Genomic DNA, 18804 nt, shown 5'->3' with positions numbered 1-18804 from the left:
AAAATGAGAGGGGGAGGAACCAAGATGGCAGAGTAGAAGGACGTGCTCTCACTCCCTCTTGCGAGAACACCAGAATCACAATGAGCTGCTGGACAATCATTGACAGGAAGACCCTGGAACTCACCAAAAAAGATACCCCACATCCAAAGACAAAGGAGAAGGCACAATGAGACAGTAGGAGGGGTGCAATCACAGTAAAATCAAATCCCATAACTGCTGGGGGGTGACTCACACACTGGAGAACATTCATACCACAGAAGTCCACCCACTGGAGTGAAGGTTCAAAGCCACACGTCAGGCTTCCCAACCTGGGCGCCCGGCAACGGGAGGAGGAATTCCTAGAGAATCAGACTTTGAAGTCTAGTGGGAATTGATTGCAGGATTTCAGCAGGACTTGGGGAAACAGACACTCCACTCTTGGAGTGCAAACACAAAGTAGTCTGTGCATCGGGACCCAGGGGAAGGAACAGTGACCCCATGGAGCCTGAACCAGACCTACCTGCTAGTGTTGTTGGGTCTCCTGCAGAGGCGGGGGGGGGGGCGCTGTGGCTCACTGTGGGGACAAGTGGGGGCAGCAGAAGTTCTGCAAAGTACTCCTTGGTGTGAGCGGTCCAGGAGTCTGTCATTAGCCCCATAAAAGAGCCCAGGTAGGCTCCAGTGTTGGGTTGCCTCAGGACAAACAACCAACAGGGAGGGAACCCAGCCCCACGCATCAACAGTCAAGTGGATTAAAGTTTTACTGAGCTCTGCCCACCAGAGCAACAGTCAGCTCTACCCATCACCAGTCCCTCCCATCAGGAAACTTACACAAGTCTCTTAGATAGCCTCATCCACCAGAGAGAAGACAGCAGAAGCAAGAAGAACTACAATCCTGCAGCCTGCAGAAAAAAAAACCACATTCACAGAAAGATAGACAAGATGAAAAGGCAGAGGGCTATGTACCAGACGAAGGAACAAGATAAAACCCCAGAAAAACAACTAAATGAAGTGGAGATAGGCAACCTTCCAGAAAAAGAATTCAGAATAATGGTAGTGAAGATGATCCAAGAACTCGGAAAAAGAATGGAGGCGAAGATCGAGAAGATGCAAGAAATATTCAACAAAGACCTAGAAGAATTAAAGTACAAACAAACAGAGAGCAACAATAAAATAACTGAAATGAAAAATACACTAGAAGGAATCAATAGCAGAATAACAGAGGCAGAAGAACGGACAAGTGACCTGTTAGACAATATGGTGGAATTCACTGCTGCGGAACAGAACAAAAAAAAAAGAATGAAAAGAAATGAAGACAGCCTAAGAGACCTCTGGGACAACATTAAACTTAAGAACATTCTCATTACAGGGGTCCCAGAAGGAGAATAGAGAGAGAAAGGGCCAGAGAAAATGTCTGAAGAGATTATAGTCGAAAACTTCCCTAACATGGGCAAGGAAATAGCCACCCAAGTCCAGGAAGCGCAGTGAGTCCCATACAGGATAAACCAAAGGAGAAACATGCCAAGACACATAGTAATCAAGTTGGCAAAAATTAAAGACACAGAAAAATTATTGAAAGCAGCAAGGGAAGAACGACAAATAACATACAAGGGAACTCCCATAAGATTAACAGCTGATTTCTCAGCAGAAACTCTACAAGCCAGAAGGGAGTGGTATGACATATTTAAAGTGATGAAAGGGAAGAACCTACAACCAAGATTACTCTACCCGGCAAGGATCTCATTCAGATTCGATGGATAACTCAAAAGTTTTACAGACAAGCAAAAGCTAAGAGAATTCAGCACCACCAAACCAGCTCTACAACAAATGCTAAAGGAACTTCTCTAAGTGGGAAACACAAGAGAAGAAAAGGACCTACAAAAATAAACCCAAAACAATTAAGAAAATGGTCATAGGAACATACATATCGATATTTACCTTAAATGTGAATGGATTAAATGCTCCAACCAAAAGACACAGGCTTGCTGAATGGATACAAAAACAAGACCCATATATATGCTGTCTACAAGAGACCCACTTCAGACCTAGGAACACATACAGACTGAAAGTGAGGGGATGGAAAAAGATATTCCATGCAAGTGGAAATCAAAAGAAAGCTGGAGTAGCTATACTCATATCAGATAAAATAGACTTTAAAATAAAGAATGTTACAAGAGACAAGGACGGACACTACATAATGATCAAGGGATCAATCCAAGAAGAAGATATAACAATTATAAATATATATGCACCCAACATAGGAGCACCTCAACACATAAGGCAACTGCTAACACCTATAAAAGAGGAAACCAACAGTAACACAATAATAGTGGGGGACTTTAACACCTCACTTACACCAATGGACGGATCATCCAAAATGTAAATAAATAAGAAACAGATGCTTTAAATGACACAATAGACCAGATAGATTTAATTGATATTTATAGCACATTCCATCCAAAACCAGCAGTTGATTCTTTCTTCTCAAGTGCGCATGGAACATTCTCCAGGATAGATCACATCTTGGGTCACAAATCAAGCCTCAGTAAATTTAAGAAAACTGAAATCATATCAAGCATCTTTTCTGACCACAATGCTATGAGATTAGAAATGAATTACAGGGGAAAAAACGTAAAAAACACAAACACATGGAGGCTAAACAATACATTACTAAATAACCAAGAGATCACTGAAGAAATCAAAAAGGAAATCAAAAAATACCTAGAGACAAATGACAATGAAAACACGACGATCCAAAACCTATGGGATGCCGCAAGGGGAGTTCTAAGAAGCAAGTTTATGGCTATACAAGCCTACCTCAAGAAACAAGAAAAATCTCAAGTAAACAATCTAACCTTACACCAAAAGGAACTAGAGAAAGAAGAACGAACAAAACTCAAAGTTAGCAGAAGGAAAGAAATCATAAAGATCAGAGCAGAAATAAATGAAATAGAAACAAAGAACACAATAGCAAAGATCAATAAAACTAAAAGCTGGTTCTTTGAGAAGATAAACAAAATTGATTAACCATTAGCCAGACTAATCAAGAAAAAGAGGGAGAGGACTCAAATCAATAAACTTAGAAATGAAAAAGGAGAAGTTACAACAGACACTGCAGAAATACAAAGTGTCCTAAGAGACTATTACAAGCAACTGTATGCCAATAAAATGGACAACCTAGAAAAAATGGACAAATTCTTAGAAAGATATAACCTCCCAAGACTGAATCAGGAAGAATCAGAAAATATGAACAGAACAATCACAAGTAATGAAATAGAAACCGGGATTAAAAATCTTCCAACAAACCAAAGTCCAGGACCAGACGGCTTCACAGGTGAATTCTATCAAACATTTAGAGAAGAGCTAACACCCATCCTTCTCAAACTCTTCCAAAAAATTGCAGAGGAAGGAACACTCCCAAACTCATTTTATGAGGCCAGCATCACCCTGATACCAAAACCAGGCAAAGAGACTACAAAAAAAGAAAATTACAGACCAATATCACTGATGAATATAGATGCAAAATTCCTCAACAAAATACTAGCAAACAGAATCCAACAACACATTAAAAGGATCATACACCATGGTCAAGTGGGATTTATCCCAGGGATGAAAGGATTCCTCAATATACACAAATCAATCGATGTGATACACCATATAAACAAATTGAAGGAGAAAAACCATATAATCATCTCAATAGATGCAGAAAAAGCTTTTGACAAAATTCAACACGCATTTATGATAAAAACTCTCCAGAAAGTGGGCGTAGAGGGAACCTACCTCAACATAATAAAGGCCATATACGACAAACCCACAGCAAACATTATTCTCAATGGTGAAAAACTAAAAGCATTTCCTCTAAGATCAGGAACAAGACAAGGATGTGCACTCTCACCACTACTATTCAACATAGTTTTGGAAGTCCTAGCCACATCAATCAAAGAAGATAAAGAAATAAAAGAATACAAATCGGAAAAGAAGAATTAAAACTGTCACTGTTTGCAGATGACATGGTACTATACATAGAGAATCCTAAAGATGCCACCAGAAAACTACTAGAGCTAATCAATGAATTTGGTAAAATTACAGGATACAAAATTACTGCAGTGAAATCTCTTACATTCCTATACACTAATGCTGAAAAATCTGAAAGAGAAATTAAGGGAACACTCCCATTTACCACTGCAACAAAAAGAATAAAATACCTAGGAATAAACCTACCTAGGGTGACAAAAGACCTGTATGCAGAAAATTATAAGACACTGATGAAAGAAATTAAAGATGATACAAACAGATGGAGAGATATACCATGTTCTTGGATTGGAAGAATCAATATTGTGAAAATGACTATACTACCCAAAGCAATCTACAGATTCAATGCAATCCCTATCAAATTACCAACGGCATTTTTTACTAAACTACAACAAATCACCTTAAAATTTGTATAGAGACACAAAAGACCCTGAATAGCCAAAGCAGTCTTGAGGGAAAAAAACTGAGCTGGAGGAATCAGACTCCCTGGCTTCAGACTATACTACAAAGCTACAGTAATCAAGACAATATGGTACTGGCACAAAAACAGAAATATAGATCAATGGAACAAGATAGAAAGCCCAGAGATAAACCCACGCACCTATGGTCAACTAATCTATGACAAAGGAGGCAAAGATATACAATGGAGAAAAGACAGTCTCCAGTAAGCGGTGCTGGTAAAACTGGACAGCTATGTGTAGAAGAATGAAATTAGAACGCTCCCTAACACCATACACAAAAATAAACTCAAAATGGATTCGAGACCTAAATGTAAGACTGGACACTATAAAACTCTTAGAGGAAAACATAGGAAGAACACTCTTTGACATAAATCACAGCAAGATCTTTTTTGATCCACCTCCTAGGTAATGGAAATAAAAAGAAAAAATAAACAAATGGGACCTAATGAAACTTAAAAGCTTTTACTCAGCAAAGGAAACCATAAACAAGACGGAACGACAACCCTCAGAATGGGAGAAAATATTTGCAAATGAATCAACGGACAAAGGATTAACCTCCAAAATATATAAACAGCTCATGCAGCCCAATATTAAAGAAACAACCCAATCCAAAAATGGGCAGAAGACCTAAATAGACATTTCTCCAAAGAAGACATACAGATGGCCAAGAAGCACATGAAAAGCCACTCAACATCACTAATCAATAGAGAAATTCAAATCAAAACTACAATGAGGTATCACCTCACCCCAGTTAGAATGGTCATCATCAGAAAATGTACAAACAACAAATGCTGGAGAGGGTGTGGAGAAAAGGGAACCCTCTTGCACTGTTTGTGGGAATGTAAACTGATACAGCCACTATGAAGAACAGTATGGAGGTTCCTGAAAAAACTAAAAATAGAATTACCATATGATCCAGCAATCCCACTACTGGGCATCCAGAGAAAACCGTAATTCAAAAAGACACATTCCCCCCTTACCTTCACTGCAGCACTATTTACAATAGCGAGGTCATGGAAGCAACCTAAATGCCCATCAACAGACGAATGGATAAAGAAGATGTGGTACATATATACAATGGAATATTACTCAGCCATAAAAAGGAACGAAACTGAGTCATTTGTTGAGATGTGGATGGAACTAGAGACTGTCATACAGAGTGAAGTAAGTCAGAAAGAGAAAAACAAATATCGTATATTAACGCATGTATGTGGAACCTAGAAAAATGGTACAGATGAACCACTTTGCAGGGCGGAAGTGGAGACACAGATGTAGAGAACAAACATATGGACACCAAGGGGGGAAAACCGTGGTGGGGTGGGGATGGTGGTGTGCTTAATTGGGCCATTGGGATTGACATTTATACACTGATGTGTGTAAAACTGATGACTAATAAGAACCTGCAGTATAAAAAAACAAACAAATAAAAAAACTAATACTAAACTTTCCTTGGGTAATTTGTATGGAAATATGTTAATATAAATGTTTCAGACATTACATGAAATTTCCAAAAATCTTATATGTTTTGGTATAATGTTATAAATCATAATTCTAGTTATTACTTTAAAATGTATATCTCATAAATTAAAAATATATATATCAAAATGATATTGCAGAAATACTGACATGGATTTGTGAGTCAAATAATTAATTAAAAAGAGAAAATGACATATATTTTGCCCATTTGCTTATTTGCTGATAAGAGTATCCTTTAAGTTTCTAGCTTAAGATGTCAGCTTATACCAATCTATTCCCCCTTTCCCCGCAAGACCACTCAAATTAAAATAAAGAAGGGAAACAGTATGTCAATGAAAAAATGTTGCCTGCCATATCAGGAAACAGAGGATGTTGCAGCTATCAAGCCATCATATTACAGCCTTCCTGGGTGGTGAGCCCTGAGGGAACTCGGGATGGAAACAGGATGGCTGCCATCAAGCAGTCGGTCACTGCAGCCACCCCCAAACATGCACCCTGAGGGGACTCAGGATGAGAAAGCACAGGATACTGGCCCCAGAGAGCTGAGGTGCACATCAAAGGAATGATTTCAGTGAGCCCAGACTGTTGCATCTTCCCATACATAGAAAAGCACTGAATTCCTTAACTTGAGATGTCTGGTTTTCTTTAATTAACAGTAATCTTCTGATGTTCTGACCACTTGGTCTTTGTTGCAAAAACTCCCATATACCCTGGCTCCTCCCTTCCCTCTTCAGAGACGTCACTCCGAGCTACCTGAGAGGCTGCCTCCCAGGCCTAAGTCCTCAGTTCTGTCCACCAAATAAAACATAACTCTCAACTTTTAGCTTGTGCATTTTTTTCAGTCGCCAGGTATAAACTCCCCAAAACAAAGAGAATGGGAATGGGGCCATAAAAAGACAAGGTATTTCAATACACTACAAGAAGAGAGCACACACACAGACGGAGGTTTGGTAACTGCAAAAGCAGATGAAGGAAGCCCTGTGCTGAACACTGGGGAGGGGGCTGCAGGATGGAGGTAGCAGGTCTGCCATGTAGAAACCCATAGAGTTCAGGAGCACCCTGAGTCTGGAGGAGGGCAGGGAGTATGGAGTGGAGCTGTAACAGGTGAATTCAGAGAAAGCTTTGTCAACTCCCTTCTGACAATAATGAGCAACCAGGTTTCTCCTCACTCCAAGGAGTGAAAACTCAAACAAACTGATCTGATCAGTGAGCGCCGTACAGTACAATATGGTAGCCACTCCAAAACGTGGCTCTTGAGTCCTGGATGTGTGGCCAGTGCTGTGAGCCTAACACACAGGATTTGCACAGCTTAGCTGTGTCCTCCCCTAAAAGCATTAACTATCTCATTAACATTTTTTATGTTTGCTACCTGTTGCAACTTTAATAATTTAGGAATACTACGCTAAGTAAGATACTTATTAAAATGTTCCCTGCACCATTTTCCTTTTTAAATGTGACCACCAGAAAATCTAAAATCACATCTGGGGCTGATATTACATTTCTATTGGACAGCCCTGAATTAGGTAACAAAGAAGCTAACACAAAAAGAGAAACTAATACAGTAATGTGAAGCAATTATACTCCAATAAAGATTTAAAAAAAAAAAAGAGGTACCTTGAAGCAAAGCATTCAGTCCTTGAGCATTTAGGGTCCTCAAAAATTTAACAGCCCCCATCTGATATAGCACTTCTACCAATGTTTCTGTTCCCTAATTTAAAAATAGGAAGAGAATACTAAGAATCAGAAGGCACTTTGGGAAGTCTTGCCAAACAAACAGTAAAAATAAACAGAAAGACAAATAAGCAAAATTAAAAGAAAGACAGAAAAGTAACCCTACCCTAGAAGAAATAACATTGTTTGGTTTAAAACAAATGAACTACAAAAATAAAGAAGGAAAGGACAACCCTCCAAGCGGTATCCTCAGAGAAAGAGGGGCAAATGTACAAAGGACAGAGGGAACAGCAAAAGGAGGACATAGAGGACGGACAGCGTGACCAAGGACATCGGGAAAGGAAGGTACAATAAGGTTTGGTGAAGAAGATAAAAAGGGAGAGCATCTTAGCTTGACCCCAGATCAGCTGACAACAGGAACACTCAACTGAATGGCATGGAAACCACAGCACTAAACGCACACAGAAGGAAAACAGGGGCTCAGAAAAATGGTTTTGCAGAGAACAGTGCTTACACTGTCACAGAATCGTGAGGGCTGCTTTTTTTTTTCTTTTTAAGTCGAATCAAGCCAACTTTAAATTACAAAGAAATTAAATATGGCTAAAGAATGGAATGTACATGTTACCAACATGGAGATGGAAGGACTTCGAGAGAAGTAGGGACAGAACAGGAGTGATTACAGAAAAGGAAAACTGAATTCCGGGTGACAGAAATAACAAGAAGCTTTAAGACTGTCTTTTTTTTTTCACCAAGTTAGTTTGTAGATATAGTTTATAGTTTATAGATATATAGTTTTTTATTGAGGTAAATTTTTAAAAATTTATTTTATTGAAGTATAGTTGATTTGCAATGTTGTATTAGTTTCTGCTATACAACAAAGTGATTCAGTTATACATTACATTCTTTTTCATATTCTTTTCCATTATGGTTTATCACAGGATATTGAATATAGCTCCCTGTGCTATACAGTAGGACCTTGTTATTTATCCATTCTATATGTAATAGTTTGCATCTGCTAATCCCAAATTCCCAATCCACCCCTCTGTCAACCCCTCCTCCCCTTGGCAATCACAAGTTTGTTCTCTATGTCTGCGTGTCTGTTTCTTTCTAGATATGTTTGTGTCGTATTTTAGATTTCACATATAATTGATATCACAATATTGGTTTATAACATCATATAAGTTTGACGTGTACATTACATTTCGACTTCTGTACACACTGCAGCATGCTCACCACCAGAAGGTTAATTTCCATCTGTCACTATCCTGTTGATGCCCTTAACCCATTTTGCCCTTCTGAAGGTGCAAAAGTGAGCAGTGGAAGAAGTGAGAACAAAGGTTAAGAGGGGAGGTGGGGAGAACTGTGAATGAGCCAAGTTTATATCTGTCATAACAGGAATTCACAGAAAATGGGTAAAGTTGATCAATCCAGGAAGAGGAATATAAGCAGAGTATTAAAATAGGAGTCATAATCAGAAACAGAGGCAGCTGAAGGTCTTTGGGAAATGGTCAGAAATGGGAAATGTGGAGAGGGCCCAGGACTTTTCAGAAATCCTTTACTGTTGGCTCTGAAAACGTTGTGTGTGCCCTACTGACATTTATTTGTGTGTGTGTCTTCCATTAAGACTTTATTTACAGAAACAGGCAGTGGGCATATTTTTAACCTGTGGGCTATAGTTTGTAATCCCTGCTTTATTCATTTTTACTACTTTGCATCTGCTAACCCCAAACTCCCAATCCATCCCTCCCCTACCCCCTCCTTGGCAACCACAAGTCTGTTTTCTATGTCTGTGAGTCTCTTTCTGTTTCGTAGATAGGTTCATTTGTGTCATATTAAAAATGTCATAGCCCCTACATTTTCTCCGTATTATGCACACACCAAATAACTGAAATGTCCATTTGGGGGCAGACACAGTGGATAATACAATGTCTAAATGTGAGAAAGTTCACCAATTGTGCAGTCATTACACTAACAACCCTTAAATTATCCTTGAAAAACAAAATAATAATCAGTTGAGATTTCCACGTGAAGGTAAAACAACAACAACAAAAAGCCTCTAAAAGCAAATATATAGGAAAGTATCTTCATTAGCTTGAGGAAGGGTAAGACTTTCTAAAGATAACATAAGCCCTAAACATAGAAGTAACGAATTACAAAATAAGGCAATTAAGAATTTCTGTTCATCAAAAGATACCATTTATCTGTAAGTATATTCTACTTCAATCAAAAGTTTACAAAAAAGGGAAAGAACATGAAGGGTGAAAAGATCAGCCAAAGAGTCAAAGAAAATACTTGCAAAAATATTTTACGAAGGGCTCATGTCCATAATACAGAAAAACTCATATAAATCCCAATAAGGAAAAAACAAAACCACACACACACACAACACACACAAAAATAGGCAAGAGATATGAATAAACACTTAGTAACACTTTGTAAGAGAAGATGATATCCAAGTGGAAAATTAACAAATGAAAATGTCCTCGACTTTATTGGTAATCAGGAAACTGCTAATTAAAATCACAAGGAAGTATCACTCTCCACCCACCAGAATGGTAAATTTAAAAGACTAAAATACAAAGTGTGGGTGATTATGTAGAATAAGAAGAATTTTTCAGACGCTGCTGGTGAGAACGTTAATTGGTATAATTATTTTGAAAAGGGTTTGGCTTCATCTGGAAAAGTTAAAGATATGGCATCCTATGGCCTGGCTAGTCCCCTCCTATATATATACATACGTGACAGAAATACAAATACATCTGCGTCAAAAGACATGAGCAATTAGAATATTCATGGCAGTGTCCTTCATAAGACAAAAGCTAGAAACAACTTAAATCTCCATCAACAGAATAATAAATCATGTTATATCCACTTGATAAAAATGAATAAACTGCAGCAAGGCAAGAACTTGGGTGACTCTCACAAAAATAAAAGTGAGTAAAAGAAAACAAAAGAATACATATTGTGTGCTTGTGTGATTCCACTTATAAAGTTCTGGAGAAGGGCAAAACTAAACCCTGGCACTTGACTTCATGTTAATGGTTTTCCAGTGGGAAAAAAGGGGGGAAGAGCCGTCTTGGGTGGAGGTTACCTGCGTGGGTTCACTGTGATAATTCACCAAGTTGGTTTTGATATTGTGCTACACAGTGGATACATACTACACTGCAATTCAAAGTTGAAAATGACTTCAAAAATGAAATCTGACTAAGAGCTAGCCAGCATATTAAAGGTTACTGCAAATGTCAATAAAACATCTTAAGAAAAAACAGTGAATAAATGAATGTTTCCAGACCAGTGATTTCAATTGTAAATGTTATCAATTTGAGTTTAATCAATCAGTGAGCAGCCTCCGCTTAATTTGCTTAATCTGAGCCCCCCCATATGACACACTGTATGTGTGAGCTTCTGAAGACGGCTGCAGTAGAGCAGAAAACCATTTTACGATTCTAAAGTTTCAAAACACCTGGAGCTCAAACTGACCACTTGCCTTCTCTCCACAAAATAAAACAAACACGTTTATTCTTGCTCAGACACCACCTCTTTTACCCCAAGACAGCAATCTTTACTGACAATTTGCCCTCAGTGATCCCAGAAAATTTCCCACGCTGGGAGTCATCTCACAGGTGGCACTCACTAACCACAGCAGCCACAACGTTCCCCCCTTTCTGCCCACCTCCACCTGCAGGGGGGATGGGTCAGCTCCTTCTTCTACTACCTGACTACCTGACTCAGAGCATGGAGTCAGCCCTGTGTCCAGGCCTCTCCCACAGCCTCCTCCACTGCAGGATTTTAAACAATTCCTTACTTAATTTCATGTTAGTTTCAGTCAATTATTTGGCTCTCTGGAAGATATGACTCCATGGCTTTTGCTATAACTTCTAGCTTTTTTCTCTTGGAAACTTAACAAGCATACTATGTGATGTCTTATCTTGTAATATCCAAAAAAAAAAAATATTCAAAAAGGAGAGATAAGAGTAATAGGTAGGTGTGTGTGTGTGTGTATGTGTGTGTGTGTTTATATACAAATAAATGTGCACATGCAAACTTTTTTTACAATGGTTTTGGTTTTTACTTTGAGGGCTCTTTTTGCTAAAACAGTTTATAGCTAATGTAGAGTGGGAATAAGGAAATCACTGAAATAAAGAGCATGGGAATCAGAAAGTTCCAAATTACTTTCGTCTTCTCTAAGGAGTAAAACACTACCTAATCCTGATAAATCAATAAGGGAGCAGAGATTTTCACTGGCATCTCTCCATGACAAGACCACTTCTCTTCCTTTAACAGCATGTCAAGGATGAATCAGGAGCTCTGAGAGAACTGAGCCTTTGGGGAATATCTTCAGGGGCAGACTTGAAAGGCAACATTTACAAGAAAGCTTCCTTTATTAAAAGTGCCCATAATCCCCAGCCTATAAAGCTAAAAGAATTTTGTACCTTTATGTTCCAGAGCCATAAAGAGGTTTAAGAGGGATACAATTTCTACCTTAATAAATCTGGATCAATTACAAAGGTACATTGTAAACAAGTTTTAATTTAGAATTTCAGTTCTGCTACCAGCAATGATGAACAAGGTAGTTCTCACCAGCCCTCCGGGCTACATTAGAAAAGTGCAATGACCACGTGCATGAAGGAACCAGAGAACTAGCAGGGCAATGACGAACGGCAGGGCCAAGGTCCAGAAAAGAGAGGGAAGTTTAGGAAAATAACAGGATCTGGGGCCATTTTTCCAGAACCATGTGATGATTTCTAAAGCAACGCCTACAATGCCAAAAGTTTAAACAGATCTTGGCAGACTCAACAGCTAGCAGGACAAATAGGGGTGCAGGATCCACAGAATAGAAGGAAGACCCTGCTAAATTCTCTATTTGCACACCCTAAAACATATATGCAAAATTCAGAAACTAACCAGCCCTCACAGGAACGGAAGCCCAGGTCTTCCTCTACTCAATCACTAACTGGATTAAGGTGATTTGTGCTTGCTGGTACCTATAGCCTGGGTGTTGGTCAGAAGCAAACATAAAACTGGAGGGAGGTAGTGTCAAGATCTTCAAATTAGCTCTGTGATTTTTCACATACAATATCTGGGACAATATTTAAAAGCATCCAGGCTTAGAAGTAACACCATGAATCATTTCAATAAATACTTTGTAAGAGATTTCTAAAATAAAAATAGGAATAGGGATTGAATATGCAGCGATGGTGAGAGTTATGTAATAGTGGGGAAAGAACACAATTTTGTTTTAAAACTCAGTTTATTACTTGGCCTATTTATGTCACTTTAAAAGTAATGCCTGTTAATATTGTTTAAGGCACCATAATGGTGTTATGCCATTTTAATTTTTAAATATTTCTCTAAACATCCCAAAACACAGAGAAAAGACAGCCTGAACTGCACCAGAAGGCCTTGAGTGTTGGTGATTTGGGTGATTTCCCCCCCTGCAGTCCTTTTTTGGTTTAATTTGATTTCTTGCACAAAACACATATTTGTAGTTGTAAAAAATATCACTTATAAAAACATTATTAGGATAATTACATAATTGCACCTTGGGTTTTCCTCATAGACTGTCTTCAAGGTGTGCAATTTTTACAGCAAATATTTGGTAATATTAAGTTAGAGTTGTAGCCTTTTACATAGTGAAAAGTAAATATAAAATCATAAGTCTGACAAACCAGAGCAGAGGCCACCAAGGGATTTCAGATAACACACAAGCCCTCAGATACTGGCCTCCACACCCATGCCTGCCCTCTGCAGTAGCAAACCCCAAATGCACAACCACTTTGTTCTGCTGTCTTATGACTAAAGCTTCTAAAAAGTTGAATCTGCAATTCCAAACGTACAAAAGAGCAAAAATCATCCACGCATCATTATATATTATACATTTCCGTATACTTTTCTGTTGATTCCTATTATTCATTTTAAATACCTTGCCTTCTGGCCATGCTTTCATAACTGTACACATTTATTTTATGCAAATCAACACTCGGAATGGCCTTCAGATATATGTGTACAGGCAAATGACTAAATGGCATGCATAAAGGAGAAATATTATGGAAACTGTTGGTAGTTTAAGAACCTTACACTTGCATCACTTCAAAATGATTTCTTAGGTATTATCTCATTCCCAGCCCAGATACAAGCCCATGAAGTAAATTAATAATCACCATAAGTCAGAGTATGCATTTAGGTACTTTCATTTCATAAATTTATCTATATACCTACATGAAGTTCACATACACGGTTATATATCATAGATAGTATACCCAAAATGTCTCTGGAATCTGTCCACGTCTCCACATTCACACAGTGACCATTCTAGTTTCGACCTCTTCATCCTTTGCCTACACTTTCTCTTCTCTTTAATCTGTCCCACACATACACTGCCCTCAGCATCCTCGATCTAAACACAGATCTAGTAACATCCCTCCTCTTGATTAAAAATCCACCACCCCTTCCCATGCTTCACCTCGTGCCTCACCAAGGGGGCCTGGTGGATAGCTAGAGCAGGCCACTGCAGGTAAAACTATCCCTCTAAACACACAGGCTTTGTCTTTAGAAATTTATGCACATTTTTTTCATTCTAGTCTATAATTTATACTTGTTGTGTTGAATACAAATATAATGGTTTGGACTGTTTCCATTTCTAGGAAAATATCCAATGGCAAGCTGGTCTTGCAGCTTCACAAATCCTCTGGCACACTACCACCTCCGCCTCATGTACTGGGAGATACCCAGGCGAGGGTCCAGGGCAAAATGTAAACTCTGCAGAGCCACTCGACACACCTCATGTTCAACATCTCTTCTGTCTACGGTATGAACTCACCTCAGCCCTCCCACCAAAAGATAACCCCATCCTTGCAAGGTGTGTTTCTAGAACATCATTATTACAAAAGGGTACCTAAGAGAAAGTAGTTTTGTTAGTATGATATCCCTCCTTTAAAAAATTCTCAATACACATAGCACATTCAAGTTTCTGAAAAGTTTTTCAGCAAAACCCGCAGCGAAGATCAACTGGGAGCCAGTGTTCCACAGAACACACCTTGTTGAGGGTGTGCTGTTCTCACCCCACTCTCATCTTTCCTCACCCTGTTCGTCTCACCTGGAAAGCCTTTCTTATTTTCTCCAACTGGCAAACTTCTGCTCACCATTAGAAATCTAATTCCTAGCCACCCTGGCTGGAAGTAAATATTTCCTACTATGTGTGTCTGTACCACTTTACAGACATTTCTGTTCAATTACACATGATATAATCTTGGATTTACACGTCAGTCTCCCTAGATAGACTGTGAATTCTAGAAGTAGAAATAATCCCTTAACCAGGTATAAACTCCCAGAATCTAGCAAAGTCCACAAGAAGGGTTCAATAAGTATGTGTGGAATCAGTTGATAAACAGGTAAATGATCTTCCATGAAAATAAGATATGTAGAATCACACATTATCTTCCCTATTACTCCCGCCAGGAAATCTCTGCTGGCAGAAGGGGGAACAATAACAAGATTTGGGAGAAAAAATGTTCTCTAGAACAGCCCAGTAAGAATGGGCAAAGGACCCCTGGAACAAAATTTGTAAAGAGAACCTGACAACAGTTAGGGCTCTGCCACATGAATCACTTATGAGTCACTGTATCTCTGTCCAGGGCCCCGAGAGTCTGGCTGGAAAGCCCTGGCTCTGCTTCAAAACCAGACAGAGCCGAGTCCTGCTGGAATACAAATGTTTGCATATTTCATTATTTCTAATAGAGAGACTTCCTTTTCACCCAGGATCTCAGGATAGTTACATTCAATCAGTTACACTCAGGCAGTTTAAATAAATTAAACTGACTTCTACCTGCAAAAGAAGTTACAGATTCTAAAAGAGGCAGGAGATGCAAAGGACTTGCAAGGCAAATGTGGATGTTCCACACAGCCCTGCCTCTAACCAATGAGCAACCTTGGGCAAGAGACCACACCTTTCTAGGCACTGACATCCCAACCTTTGAGTTGAGTAGCTACATAATGAAGATCAAGCAAACCTTCAGTGAATCACCAGTGTGTGGCAAGCACTTTCTCTTATTTAATCCTCTCAAAACCCTGTGAAGTGGGTATTATTATTCTCATTTTACACATGAGGAAACAGGGCTTAGAAAGGTAAAGTAATTTGCTCAAGGCCACTCCATGAGCTCACAGAATTGCTGGGCTGGGAAGTTAAATGCATTCCCGGCTAGATCCACAGTGAGAACAATGTATTAACTGGAAAATACAGACTCAGGATGTTTAAGAAACTTTCCTCAGAACAACCAGCCAGAAACGAGCAGAGCCAGAACCTACCAAAGGTCCCAAGCACAAATCCTGAGCTCTCTGAAGTAACAGAGAAGCTGCTCCATAAAGCACTTGCCTCCCCAAATGCTGCAGGCCTGTGCTGCTCCAACGCCCCTGTAACTCCATTTCTCCACCATGGCTCCGCTTAACACCAGGGTAGCTTTCTCAGCCCCTCTTCCCCTAACCACGTATCCCCATCCTTTCCCCTTTCCTGCAGCCCAAGCTCTGTAAACAGGAATTTTTGCCCTGGTAACCCACGAGACAGCACTTGTCTGCCTTTACAGCTCTCCTCTGTGATAACCTGCCCACGTCATCGCACACACATTCAATATTTTGAAGCATAGGTCTATCTGTAGAAGGAAGTACACATTTAACACAGGTGTCATGTGGGAAAGCAAGCCATTCATCACAGCAATTTAACTAGGTTAAGTGATGCAACATACATCAGTGTAAGAGAACGGAGCACTCTTTATTTGCAAGACTATGAAATCTTACCTGTCTTTTTACACCTCTAATCTGCACACCTCTGGAGGCTCTTAGCACTTTCTACCTATTGTAGCTATTCTCACACCCCCTTCCTACCACATTCTTCCCTCCCTGAAACAGCGTCACACCTGTACACTTCTCCAGAGCACAGTCCAATGAATGCCTTGTACAGGCTAGACACTGAAACCCATTTATAATGACTTAAACGCTTTTGTAAAATATTTATATCGTATGAGGATGTGCCAACGGAATATCCAATACCCATATTTAATATGGGAAACTGAATATCCAAAGCAGTCTAGAAGAGCGAAAGAACAAACTTACCCAGGTATTACACAGATCTGCCAATTGAAGTGCGCAAGCCCGTGGGGCTGAAAGCAGCTGCCTGAAGGAGCAGACAAGTGTATCCCTGCGGCGGAGCTTTGTTCATCCTCAAAGCAAGACGACCCACACTACCCTCACCAGGAAGGCAAAGAATGCCCATTACTGGAATTGGGGAGGGGGTCTAAATGCTCAGAGTTGGCCCTTTGCCTGGACATATGAACCAGCTTTAAAGCCCAAGGCCAGGCCTCTACCCAGAGAAGTTGCATACCACGGGCAGCAGAAAAGCCTAGAAATGTCTAAATTGACTCTAAATGTCGGACTGCATGCCAATACTTATACCAGAAGGGGAACTAATACGTGATCATTAGGACCTGTTCTTGAGGATTCCCGGCTCGGGACGGAGATACTTTCGTCCTGAGTTTCTAAACCGAGGGCAAGGCGGGTCTGAAGTACCCGCGCACAGGTGGCCGGGGCGCGCGCCAGGCTCCTCCCAGGCGACCGGGGAAACCGAGGCACGCGGCGGCGGGCAGGGCCGGGCCGGGACTCACCACGTCCATGATTTGCAGAAGGCTCAGGGAAAAGTAGACGGTGAGCGGCTGCGAGTCGTTGGCCACGGGCCTCTCCAAGGGGTTGTAGTTCTTGACCAGGTCCTTATAGAGCTTCCTCTGGAACTCGCCTTGCAGGGACACTTCAGGAGAGGAGAGGAGAGCCGAGCGGGCTGCTCAGGGAAGGCCAGAGGGGATGCGCCCCGCGCCCCCTGCCCGCACCCCCGGCCGCCCAAGCGGCGCAGCCCAGACGCGCAGGGCTCGCCTTCCCCCGGCACCGCCGACAGCGACCCCCGCCGCCCCCGGCGGGAGCGAACCCCCAAACCCGGGGCCGGCGCAGGGCGCCCCAAGCCACCCGGGATGCGCCCGGGATCCCGCGGACGAAGAGTGGAGGGCGGGGAGACCAGCGGCTTTACCGTGCAGGAGCGACGCGGCCAGCACCAGGCACAGTAAGCGGCGCATTTTGGGGCCGGAGCAGCGCGTCTCGGAAGTCGGCTCGGGCCTGCGCCTGCGGCCGCAGAGCCGCTTCTCGCGGTTCGGCTCGCGCGTCTTTAAAGAGTCGAGCGCGCGCCCTCGCCCCGCCCACCCCCGCTCGCCTCTCCACGTGACGAGCCCCGCCCCCGCCCCCCCGCGCCCCTCCCACCCGTCCCTTCGGGCCCACCCCCCGCCCGCCGGCCCTCGGGCGGCTCGGCGGCCGCAGTGGGGCACAGTAGACCAAACGCTCCCGGGGAGGTGCGCCCCCGCCCCGCCTCTGTCTCCACCAAGCTGTCCCCGCGCTCCCGAGGCTGTCCAAGGCCAGGCTCTGCCGGTCCCTTCTGTCCTTTGTCCCCACTCCGCTCGCTGATGCTCTCAGAAGCTGCGCCGGGTCGATGGGAGAACGCCGGGACCCTCCTGGGTCCGGTTCTCCAGGGCCCTTCCTCCCCCGCGCCGGGGCTGGGTGCAGCGCCCGGGAACCGGGCTCCCACAGGTTCGCGACTCCCTCCAAGGAGATGAGACAGACCTGAGAAAGGCCCCTCCTACCTCCCGCCGGTCGTGGATGTTCTTCCAGCATCCATTTGCTGGGCATCACCAGCCTGCTTCTCAGCCGGTTCTGGAGGCGCCAAGAGGAGAGGCGAAGTCCGCCAGGGAGGCATTCTACAGGGAGGAGACTCTGCAAAAGTGTCATGGAAGTCCCAGTGTATATCCTCTTTATATCTCATTCTCTTTTAAAGGCGATTGAAAATGTTGAAAAGTTAACTCCCCACGGCTTGTCAGAAGGACAGTCAAAACTTGGTGGTGTGATCTAGGCATTGTTTTTTTTTTTCTGAGGCCAAGAGAATTAATTGCCAAGAGGAAGCTCAGAGCAGACACCAGTCAAAGGGGTCAGGGGCTTAGTTACATCCTAGATATTGAGGAGGGGTCATGGTTCTGTAAGAGGATGGGAGAGAGAATGCTGACGAGGGCCTTCAAAAGTGGTGTGTAGACACTGTCCCCTTTGCTCTCAGCAAGCATGTTGCAGAAGGCTGAGTGCAGAGGGGTTCCCTGTGCCCACTTAGGGG

General features: G+C 41.8%; 1 protein-coding gene across 1 annotated transcript in view; it reads right to left on the bottom strand.

Moving 5' to 3' along the window:
* CHRNA7 (cholinergic receptor nicotinic alpha 7 subunit) overlaps positions 1-17728 on the bottom strand; it is a gene marked incomplete at both ends in the record, with an annotated part of 129936 nt that extends 112208 nt beyond the window's left edge. The window contains 2 exons of the mRNA XM_081229172.1: positions 17270-17409; positions 17683-17728. Coding sequence (XP_081085298.1) covers positions 17270-17409; positions 17683-17728 — 186 coding nt within the window. The remainder of the gene's footprint in view (positions 1-17269; positions 17410-17682) is intronic.
* Between the last annotated feature and the right edge of the window lie 1076 nt (positions 17729-18804).

Source organism: Mesoplodon bidens (assembly GCF_964165515.1).
Source record: "Mesoplodon bidens genome assembly, chromosome: 3".
Taxonomy (NCBI): Eukaryota; Metazoa; Chordata; class Mammalia; order Artiodactyla; family Ziphiidae; genus Mesoplodon; species Mesoplodon bidens.
The sequence above is the reverse complement of the archived record's forward strand: the minus strand, read 5'-3'. Positions and strand labels throughout refer to the sequence as shown.